The sequence below is a fragment of the Gymnoscopelus braueri genome (assembly GCF_963280865.1).
Source record: "Gymnoscopelus braueri genome assembly, chromosome: 14".
In the NCBI taxonomy this organism is placed as follows: Eukaryota; Metazoa; Chordata; class Actinopteri; order Myctophiformes; family Myctophidae; genus Gymnoscopelus; species Gymnoscopelus braueri.
Window position 1 is genome coordinate 16,111,292 of NC_137619.1, and position 12,015 is coordinate 16,123,306.

A 12,015-nucleotide genomic window follows, 5' to 3' on the forward strand; every position below is an offset into this window, starting at 1 on the left:
ATACCAAACTGGAATCTGCTATCAGAGCATACAAATATTCATATTCCATTTCACCAGAGACAAACGGTTACTGTGCGTGGTGTCTCATCCTATCTGGTGTGTCAAGTAGAGTGGAAGAGAAACTAAGTTTTGGAAAAACAGGGACAAGAAATGGGGAAATCAGGCCTGTTTAGTACAGCCGCAGGTAAATGATCCCATAAGCTGCAGATGCATGGCAGATGAAGGAAACCCACCTCTTGGGTTTGAGAGAGGAGGTCCGCGTTGGCACGGGCAGCGACCGAGCTCTTGGATCCACCTCTGCAGCACTTTGAGAACGTGGGACCCCATTTACTGAAACAGAATAGAAACAGAATGATGCTCAGCTGTATTAACGGATCACCTGAAATGTATTCAACCACTTAAACCCCATATGGTTGACCGGAGTCCCTCAGGGCTCTATACTAGTAGTGTCTGTTCTGTTCTGAAAATAGCCGATCGACTGTCGATCTGCTATTTTCTTTCCCCAAGGATGCTGGGAAAAAGCCCCATATGTTTTTCTGTTAGAACTAGAAACACAAAAAGAATTCTGTGGAAACTGTCAAGACGTGGCTACATGTGACAAATACTAATTCCTGATTTTGCACATTTATCATGCCTTAATTGGTAGACAAAGTCGTTTTCTTTTAAAAATAAAATAAAAAAATATCAGATTTACTCCAGATAAAAACACATATTATTGAATTTAAGTTGAATTCAATATTTTCTGAATCCAGTGGTACCAAGCATTTGATATAACTCGTAGTTAGTCTCAAGGGGTTACTCGTTTTATCACTTTTCACTAAAACAATAGTGGGAATACAGGTTCTTATGATCACATTTACAAAACAAAGTATGCATCTAATGACCAGATACAGAGAATTTTAGGGAGGAATTATGAGAAATGTAGCTCCATAAACGTGAGTTTACATATACTGTATTTCTAAGAGGTTTATGGGCATGGATGCATTCAGAGAAACCTATAGACCCCTATTCCTTTTTGATATGCCTAATCCACTAAAGCTTAATTTATACAGCATCATACAACAGAGTCATGCACCGGAAACGGCAGAAGCTCATAATGTGTTTTATCGGGCCATTTTGCGAGACTGTAGATCAGCTATTTTCTGCACGCGACTGCCATACAACAAAATATAAATCAGGCTTAATTAAACCCTATAATGCTTTGTTAACCGGAGTCCCGACGCATTGTGAGTTTGTGGATCTGTTATTTTTGCAGAATGTTACCCCCTAGAACAGGGAAGCTATAGGGTTCATGTGGTTATTAACAAACACACTCAAGAGCCAAGAGCAATAAACCGACAAGTTGTCCAGACTACCACCCATCTCCTCATCTCTACTGTCGCCACTCTCACAATCTGGACTCTGGAGGCTCAATAAAAATGTCTTCTCAGTGTCAACTGATGTTACCAGTTCAATCACCTCCTGAGCACTGAATCCTTTTACAGAATGAGCCATATCTCATTTACAGCACCTCCACCCCTGTGGCTGCCTGCCAGCAAGACTGACAGTAGCCAACTGCAACACACCAGATACTGTATGTGAATAAAAATACACCTGCACCCACATGTCAAACACCAAAGACCAAAGATGTTTGTAAACAAGCAGCTGGCTTTGGGATTTATCCTCTCCCTGTGTACAGTGAGTGAGTGAGTGAGTGAGTGAGTGAGTGAGTGAGTGAGTGAGTGACTGACTGACTGACTGACTGACTGACTGACTGACTGACTGACTGACTGACTGTCTGTCTGTCTGTCTGTCTGTCTGTCTGTCTGTCTGTCTGTCTGTCTGTCTGTCTGTCTGTCTGTCTGTCTGTCTGTGTGTGTGTGTGAGGGGGAGAAAGGGAGGGGGAAACAAAGTGTCGATAATTGACTTGGGGTGAAAATGTGAGATCCAAAACAGACATTCTATACATATTGGAAATCCCATTGGAATATATATAATGTCTCAACAGTCAGAACAATATCAATACTGGACCAAGAAAAATCAACCAATTATAATAACCGTAACCCTTTTTTAGTCTATTATTGTAAGTGTCCAGACTAGTGTATCGAAATGTATGAAGATCTGACATTTCTAACCTATTGTTCGAGAGGTGTTTTCACAGAATAAAAAAACTATCACTAACCCCTTGAGACTAATGAATATACTAAAAAAGTATATTAAGAAAACCCTTGCACTGTAGCCTCATAATTTATGTCAACAGATTTGTGCTTAGCTCAGCTACTACTTTAACGTGCTGTAAAGGAAATTCCACTGAAGACATGAAGCGTGACCGCTGGAATTGTAAAATATTTTCAGTAAATGCATTATTTCTTTCTTTAGAAGTGATCTTTAAATTGGGTTCAACATGAAATTGTGTATGCAACAGGGATGCCGACTAGCAAGTTTTATGTAATAATAATCATAATAATAATAGCTCAGATTTATATAGCGCTTTTCTAAGTACACTTTACATAAAGAAAAGGAAGGAACCTTCAGTCATTTAGGTGTCATTTATTCTGCCATGACCAGGACCTGGGTAACAAATTTCATTCTGTACCTGTATGAAATGACAATAAAACTCCTTGAACCTTGAAATGTAACTTACCGTCTTCCAAGTACCCGAAGGGAGTGGGGCCATCGTCTGAAAGAGGAACACAAGAGAATCTAAATCCATTCAATATCCCTCTAATTTAAGTTACTGACAAATTTAAGCCTTGATGCACAAATGTGTTCCAGGATAACATCGTAACTTGGAAATTACTCATAGTGAGTCCAAATATTGTATCAAATAATAACATTATTTTGAGAAGCATTGGGGGGAAAAAAAGTTTTTCAATGTGGTTGTTGCGGTCTCAGACTTTCCATTAGTCTAATCATTACACTTTCACCTACAGTACCTAATCAAAGTGTATGTCTGAGAGTGTCAGGTCAATGTACTTTGGAGGATGCATTACTGAGCTAAAAACAGATCCCCTGACATCGATTTGCATCCATGTTATGAATAAATAATGGTCAATAAAGAAAAAAAAAAGTCTCCACATTTAGAATGAAAACACAGCATCTTTTCTGGAAACAAACAGGATAAACGAATCATAGGGATAGCGCTCAACTGCACAATGAGTCAGTTGTCAGCTGTGGATGAGGATGAGTATATAAAGTAACCAAACATGAACACCAGGAACCATGTGCACCATGCTTGGTACAAATAAATAAAGTCCTCTTTGTCAGGCTGTAGTCAATAGGACTCCAGCAGCACCTAGTGACTAAAATACAACACTACAACTAAGAGCTCATTGTTGAGTACAAGGCAAATGAGTAGACTAGTCATGCTCCGATGATTATGCTGTTTACATGAACACTCCACTATAAGCCACTATCTATCTAATAGATCAGCTCAGTTCTACAGAGTCTGACAATGATGATGAGCAACAAAAGGAAAAGTCAATGAACAAAATGTTATGTTATAATAAATGTAAATGAAGAGACGGGAGGTTTTCATATAGATTTCTTGAACTGGTTAAGAACCAAAAGTTGTCATTCTTCTGAAGATCAGTATGCTCTCAGAAGGATATGAAGGCAACTCTGACAATTCGGTTCTTAGCTATCTTTAAACTGCAAGCAAGCAAAAAAACAGTAATTGAGTTTAACTATGGTTAAATCAAGATAGTGATGTTATTACTGCCAATTATGCCATATTATTGTAAAGCTACAATCCGTAAATCTTATGTCTGCTGTGTCACTCTCCCGATGGAGAGAGGTAAATGCTACAATGTCCAAATTACAGTAAACATACGGGCGCATGTAGTGTCAAATGCGGTGCGCTGTCTGCTTCATGTAACTTTATTGACATTCTCAAAAACGTCTCGAAATGTCTCAATAGAAGAGTAGGAAGGCCAACTCCAACCACTGAGTTCATATATTGAATTAACCCCCGGATTGTAGTTTTAATTCAGACTGGCAATCCTCAGTGTTTCTCTCAGAGTCTCTTTTAATTATTTCAAGAAATCTGCATGACTCTTGTAGTAAATGTCAGCTACATGGGAAATGCTGAGCTATTGGATGGATTGGACCTGGGTATTAAAGCATTTGAAATACTTTCAAATACTTATAATATTTTGTTCTGACTGTTTCCATGTGGTGCCAGATTGGGGTATATTACTGTAGATTTTGTTCTTGGCTGGTGACCAGGCAAGACGAAGATTGAGGACAGCTGAAGTATTTGAAAGACCCCAGGATATGACTAGGAGATTAGTAAAGCCAATGGAGCGGAACGCTTACTGCCATTGGGTACCTTTTGACTTCATCATAGAGTCATAGTTCTCTGGGAAAATGTAGGTGGGACGGTATGGATTTTCCTCAATAGGTTCTGAACATGGTGATGGAGAGACAGAACATAGTGGGGAGGAAAATGACAAACACTCACTGGGAGGGTGATACAGAGATAACATCTTATCAAACACACAAAGATAACAAGAGATGATAAACGGTCCTTACCAGGTATTCTGTGTATCTGTTTGAACATACTCTTATACCAGTCTTTGGACTTCTCCGTGTTCTGCAAGTGAGATATGCAAGTAAGTAATCTTGTGTCATAGGCATAGCAAGTATTTCTGGGAAGTATTTTCCATGTGATTTTTAGACAGCCCTATAATCTGAGTAATGCAGAATGAAATAGGATTGCATAGTTTGACTCTCATCATTTTCATTATAATAATATCAAACTTTAACCAGCACTATGTAAGAGTGACATGGAAAAATCTGAAATATTTCCAAATTCATCCTCAAATCAAGTAAGTCAACGATACACTCACCAAAGAAAAGACAACATCACAATCACAACTATGATTCATTTAGCATTAGTGTCGGCTCCATTATGAAGCTTTATATGTTCAGTAACTTACAAAGAACCAAGCCATGTCTTCTACTACATTTGGACACCTCCTCTGAGGTCAAAGAATCATAAGACTATAACAACAGTAATTAATGTAACAAATTGTGACCTCGACCTTTGACCTTTTCAGAGCATGTCGTTGGGGCAGTCTACTGATCTTTCCCAAAAAAGTTCATGAAAATCCACACATTCGTTCTTGATCTTGACCTTGATTGTGACCTTGAACCAGACACTTAACCCCTAACTGCTCCCCGGGAACTGTATTATTCATGTTGTAAATGCAGAGGACAAAGTTCATGTTTGCGCAAATGTACAGTGACAACTAAGAGTAGCCGACTCAATTATGATAATAATTATTATTGTACTGTAAATGAGTGGCTCACCCGCACAGGCACGTTGGGTTGGTTGAGAGGAGCCAGGACAGGGGAGGGGTGGAATGACAGACGCATCCTCTTTCCATCCATGTCTGGGACAGGGCTGAGGGCTGCAGGGGACCCTCTGTCTGGTTCAGGGGTTTTGTCCCGTTCTGGGGTTGGGTCTGAAAAGCAAAACAAACCAACCGACCTCAAAGCTGTGCCAATGATGACGGGACGAACAAAAAGCATAAGGAAAAAAACCCTGATGTATTTTTTTATGACAGTTTTGAGAGGGATCTGGCATCAAGGCAAGATGTAAGTATTGTGCTTAACAAAATGAATCAAGAGGAAAGAAGGGTCCACACTTAACAAATTGCACAAATAATGACGGTGTGTCAGCATATGATAAATAGTAGGCAAATTAGTTCAGAACATAAAGAAAAATTATATATAATGTCTTATCAGAGCAGTTAGTGGTTATCAGACCTTTGTCAAATGGAATTTAAATATTTATTCTACTCAAAATGGAGAGCCAGACAGAGCAGGTTAAGAGCATCAGAGTGATTGAAGTACAGACCAGCCATCTGGCACTTCCAGTGGGATAAAATAATTAAAAAGTAAAACCTATTTGACGCAAGTCCAGTAGGTGTCAGGACATTTATAAATCACATTTAATATGTATTGGCTGACATTCTATTATTAAGTTAGGCACAATTTGTGTTAGGCATGCTTTATGGTATTTCCATATACAGTAATATGACACTTTTGAAATGAATCATTCCATAATCTTTATCATGGTTACACAAAGAAATCTAACATCACCTTATGTTTGCCTCAATTTAGTTTTTAATCGTTTTCTTATCTTTTTTCCCCCAATTTAGGCGTTAGGCCAATTCCCAAATTGTTCCCCAAACACTTGTGTGTATCACTGCTAACACCTGCAGTTTGGTCATTTGGGAGGGTGTGGGCGAGGACGTGTCTCCTCCGATACACAGCCGTTCTTTTCACCTGATAGTGAGGAGTTTCACTGGGAGGGGCGCACAGAGTGCTGCGCTATGAGCTTGTAGATCTGCTATTTTTAGAAAAATCGTGGACAATTTGTGCAAATCTTTGAATATATGTAATATAGGTTTTAAACACACATATTTAACTCCAATCTGTGCTTCTGGGGGGGGGGGTCACTGGAACAACATATTTTGAGATGGGAGTCCGCGGCCAAATACATCTCATTTTGGGTTGTCCTTGACATGGAAAAGTTGGAGCACCACTGATATACAACATATTTAGGATTTAGAAAACATTTTTAGATATGTATTTGGCTGCGGACCCCTATCTCAAAATGTTTTGTTCCAGGGACCCCCATGAAGCAAAGATTTGAGTTACAAAAGTTCGCTTTAAAAATATTCAAAGATTTGGACACATTTTCAAGATTTTTCAAAAATAGCAGATCTACAAGCTCATAGCGTGGCACCGAGTGCCGCGCTATGAGCTTGTATATCTGCTATTTTTGAATAGCCAAAGAAATCTTAAAATGACACAGATGCGTTCACGGATTGATTGGGTGCCCTGAGCAACCTGCAGGTGTCGCTAGTGCAGCAACAGAGCTCACCCCCCTCCCCACCTGGCTTCCCACTCTGAGCGCCCAGCCAAGCCGGAGGCATCGCAGAGGATTCAAACCCCTAACCTCCGTGGTGGTGGGCAGGAACTTTTTCCCCTGCACCACCTGAGCGCATCAATTGTTAAGGCAGCAGCAGCGGGTTGATGTGACAGATGTAAAAAAGAAGGAAAAAATTAAGGAAAAAAAGAAGAAAAGTTTGCCACATAATGAAACTGGCGGCAGTTGGCCTCATCTTGGAATAAAAAGACAAGTCACAAATATCTGTGAGAATACACCGTAACCTTAATGCATACCTTCCAAATGAGAAAGACTCTTTTGTTGCTCTGCGGTGAGAAAAGGACACAGCGAACAAGGACAAAGACAGGACAGATACATGAGACTGAGGGACACACAGCTAAAAAATGTCACGTGGAAGTCGGTTGGTCATAGAGCAAAATACCACATGTGCTAATGCAGCATCACAATGGTTCACAGTTTATCATATCACAATTTAAATGACCATGCAGCTCAGCTGATACAGCAATGCTATACAAGTCCTCAGTGTTACGGATCCATTTGGTTCCATTCCAGTTACTAATGGATAAATTAACACTGAGGTCAATTAAGTTCCAAATCCCCAGACAACAAACTATACAGTCAAATCGGAAATGTTTTTCTACTTCCGACATGCAATGTGAGTACCCTTACCTCTGTTGTGTTGCAGCAGGACTATGGTGGGGTTGACTGTGGTGGTGGAGGGATACCCGGAGCTGGAGGGTGATGCGATGTGGTTCTGAATGTCAGTAGAAGCCGGCACCTGATTTTCCTTTGAGCCCTCAGGTGAGCTTGCCTAAGCGTGACAAAATAAAATATAACTGAATATATATACGTATAACTGAATAAAATATATCGCACAATAACAAAATGGCATCACGGTTTCTGTTCTGCTGACATTATTTCAATCAACCTTCTTTTTGCCATGTTTTCAACCTGACGTTGCTAAGCAAAATTGTTTTTTCATCGATTTTCTAAACTTTTCTAAAATAGCAAAAATAGACACATTGTGAGCTTGTAGATCAGCTATTTTCGCAGCGTGACAATATCTGTAGAAACAATCATTGTATTTGATTGACACTTGTAAGCTACATGGACGTATATCCTCAAATGGCCCCCTCAGTTTCAAATTGTGCCCCCTCAGTTTATTTTGGGGGGAAACATTTTTTTAATTTAATTTTTTTATAATTATTTTTTTGATAAAACAAAATCGGTAAAATCAGGCAAAAATAAGAATTAAATAACATAAGCCTAACCTAACCCTAACCCTAACCCTAAACCCGAAATAAAGTAACAAAAAAAATGCCCAAAAACGGCCACAATCCGCGCAATTAACCGCAAAATTTTGCGCGCTGGTGTGCCCCCCCACAATTTTCAACTGCCCCCTCAGTCATTTCATCCTGGCGCCGGGCCTGAATGAACATCACTGAAATCTAATAAACATCTCAGTGGATGAAAATATCACCTTGCACTCTAGACTCTAGAAGATTGGAAGGGATCAAACACAGGCTCGTGTTCAATGGGGTGGAAGTGAACGCACCTGGCACTGAGTGTTGTTTACGGTAGGTAAATCAGCTGTGATGTTTCTGCCTCCTTCAGCCAATGCCGCCTTAGAGCTGTCTCCATTAATCTGGCTCGTCCAGCCACCTGAAAACAGTCCAGAATTCTTTCAGTTTAGCAGCCCACAGCGGGCGGGACTAACAAGATAATGGAAATGATACCAGAACGTGCAGCATTCCATTTCACTTGGCACTGAACCCCGTAACGTGAAACCAGAAAAGGGAAACAAATTAATTGGTAATTAAATACATCTCTTCTGTATCCCGCAGGGCGTGAATGCTTCTCCTGGTAGCTTTCATCGACAGAGATGCTGATATCCATGGGGAGGGAAGAAAAAGCGATTCTCCCACAATACGTGAACTTTGTCATCAGAACAAGGCGTCTATTCACTGGGCTGTGAAGGCTGTTTGTTCCAATGGCCTTTATATTCAGGCTCTACAACAATTAAAGAGTCTCCCCCGAAAGCCTTGGCCTGTCTCCAGTCCATTTCCAATGCCCTCATGCAACAAACAAGCCCACAGTCAAGGCTCCCCACCCGTCCCGAAAGTCCAGTGTAGGAAGGGCTCAACAAAGAGCTTCTTTGACAAACTCATGAAAATATGAGCAATCACGGCATCATTGGTGTGCCAGGCAACCAAAAACAAACACACTTCGGAACGTGACAGGTTATATAACTCATCCTGACATCCTGACATATGGCCATGAATTCCAGTTGAGCTCGAAAAGGTATCCGAGGAATCTCAGGTTGGACGAGCATGCATAAACACCCACTAGAATACAGCAACATTATCATCTTCCGCTCACATTCCACAGTTGCTTGTCCCTTTTCACAAAGCATTGCAAATGTCATTGCGCTATAAATATTCTTGCATTACATGGATTACGACAGTATTACTGAAGTGTTATGGCATTCTCTCCAACTTACTTGGCGCTGTGACGCTGCTGGAGTCTTCACTGATGCTGTCCTCATCGTCTATGTGGACGAGGGTGGCTCTTAGGGTCACGACGCCTTTCCCTTTGCACACTCTGCTGGAATCCAACACTAACCAGCGCATAGGACACAAAAGAAACACATGAGAACATGGGAGATGATCATCGTTTCCTCACTCCCTGATTCGTGGAAAGGCTGGCACAGCAGTCCCACTTTCAGCAGGAGATATACAGTCTCATTGCATCAGCACTCGTGGGAAACCAAAAGCTATTGCTACCTCGTGCCCCAAAAGATTAAAATAGAAGTTCAACATCAAATCCAGGGCACCAAATTGATACTCCGCTGCTCTGTAGCGTTAATTGCTCCGCTGCTGGGACATGACTAACACTAATAGGCAGATTAACACTATTAGAGTCAAGAATAGAACAGCTGTAGCATGTATACATAGCTTGTTGCACGTTGTTCTCGTCACAGCTTGTTTAAGTGACTTGCAGGTTAACATAATGAGTTTTAAAGCATCCTTCTAAGCTTCCCTGGGTGTGTATAAGGTGTCCCACCGTGTGGGTGTTGAAAGATAGATGAGGCAGAGGCGTGCGCTCACGTGTGTGTATGTGTACAGTATGTGTACAGTGTGTGTGTGTGTGTGTGTGTGTGTGTGTGTGTGTGTGTGTGTGTGTGTGTGTGTGTGACAGCTCACCTGCAGCAGGAATCAGGTCAGGGGAGCCTTTCATGGTTCTCAGAGGCGTGATCTTGACAGTGCTAAACGAGCGTGGGCCAGGTGAGACTATGACAAGACATAAAACAGATCTTGTAAAAGTAAGTCTAAAAGGCATACTTTCAGAGACTTATAGTCTCTCTCAAGTGCAACATACAATATCATGTCACAGCAATCCTTTAAGAAATAAAAGCTAAAACAAAAGTTTCTTTCCTGGTACATTTTGTTTCTTTGACGGGGGGAAGAAAGATAAATGACAGGGAGGGAGGAGTTGATACTGACAGTCTGTACCATTGATAATATAAAGTGGAGTGCTCTGTTTCTGTTCCCAGTGAGTCACAATAGAACAATCCATCCACGTCCATATCAACAGGAACGCTGTGTGCCTGAATGTGACTTGACTGTTTATTGATCACCCACCCATATCAAAGCAAGTACAGTCCACAGGGGCGGCCATAGCTTAGTGGTTAGTGAGCCCGCCTAGGGAGCCAGAGGCCCTGGTTGCCCCAGGTACGATTCCAGGCCACGCCAGCATATGTGTCGATGAAATGAAATTTGTCCCTGAGCAAGACTCTTAACCCCTAATTGCTCACAGGCCCTCATTGGCAACAAGCCCGCAAGGACTTTCATGAACGTCCTGTTAAAAAGGAATTATCCTATACACTACACCTAGAGGTTGCAGTGGTTCTCAAATATTTTCATGTCAAGGAAATTGATACGCAGGATTTGGTACCAGGGAGGGACCCCATAAGAGAAGATATGTGTTGTTAAAAAAGAAATTTCCCCCAAAATGTGCAAGATTTGACAAAATCTTTATAAAATAGCCTATCAACAATCTCACTACGTATCGCATCGCGACACATCGTGAGCTTGTATATCGGCTGTTTTCATAAAATAGGGTTAAAGCTGTTAAGCGGTTAATTTTGAGGTGATATTAAATCGTTTTGCTGGGGACCCCCTGGAACCCCACTTTGAGAACCACTGAGTTAGTGGACGGCAGATTGACAATAGATGCATTTTAAATTGACTAGCAGCCAAACAAATGATGAGTTCAAACCACAATTAGCCTGCCTTAATTGATACTGTTTTACCATTCATATTTTATTACCATATTAATACTCATTATTAATTCACAATATCTTCATGGAACAGGCTCACTATATAAACCCAGATAATGCAGTAGTGTGAGATTACTACAGTACTTACTGTACAGAGAGACAATTTACTGGATTACTCACACAGAGATAGTTGCAGAGAGATTACTTACTTGATGCTCGACCCGGCCTTACACTGCCCTCTTCTGGAGAGCCCTGTTATAACAAGACAAAACAATTCTCAGCAAATTCCCATAATGTTTCAAATATGAATAAAAAGTGTTTGGGCTGTAGGTAGTTTGTGCAGTATAACACTCTAGCTGTAGTTTTCTACAGGGTTATTTTAAAATCAGCGATTGTGAAAACTGCATAGAAAGTATATTCTGATGAAATTCTTGAGTGGGCGCCTTTTCCACACCTTTCATCCGACTGATCTCCCGACGTATAGCCTGTAGTAGTCAGGACAACACAAAGTTTGGTGTGTAGGCCGCTATATGCTAGCCTCTGACATGCTTTCATTGACTCTAGTGCTGCTGTTAGTGATGCGTAAAATAGCTGCAATCGGGGAGCCCATACTACAGCTAATGAAAATGTAGAGGCACACCTATGGTTGTGTTACAGGCTGAAATGAGATCTAGTGAAGCCAGACAGCGAGGCCGTGAACGTGTCATCATTAGTTACACATCTAGTTCAGAACCAGGGCTGTCACAATCATTGCATTATCACCAGATAGCAATTAATTATGATCATCAAAATTAGATTTGCATTATCGTTCCAATCATCTGTATAAATGCATCTA

The 12,015-nt window shown here is 40.8% G+C and overlaps 1 protein-coding gene across 1 annotated transcript in view; it reads right to left on the minus strand.

The window, feature by feature from the left end:
• Positions 1-11,422, minus strand: part of sorbs1 (sorbin and SH3 domain containing 1) — a 44,194-nt gene extending 32,772 nt beyond the window's left edge. The window contains exons 1-11 of the mRNA XM_080448624.1: positions 11,390-11,422; positions 10,105-10,191; positions 9,402-9,518; positions 8,457-8,563; positions 7,571-7,712; positions 7,177-7,206; positions 5,293-5,447; positions 4,513-4,573; positions 4,310-4,384; positions 2,624-2,659; positions 234-330 (exon numbers count right to left, since the gene is read on the minus strand). Of these exons, the coding sequence (XP_080304750.1) occupies positions 234-330; positions 2,624-2,659; positions 4,310-4,384; positions 4,513-4,573; positions 5,293-5,447; positions 7,177-7,206; positions 7,571-7,712; positions 8,457-8,563; positions 9,402-9,518; positions 10,105-10,138 (854 nt within the window). The 5' untranslated portion in view covers positions 10,139-10,191; positions 11,390-11,422. The remainder of the gene's footprint in view (positions 1-233; positions 331-2,623; positions 2,660-4,309; positions 4,385-4,512; positions 4,574-5,292; positions 5,448-7,176; positions 7,207-7,570; positions 7,713-8,456; positions 8,564-9,401; positions 9,519-10,104; positions 10,192-11,389) is intronic.
• Positions 11,423-12,015: the final 593 nt, after the last annotated feature.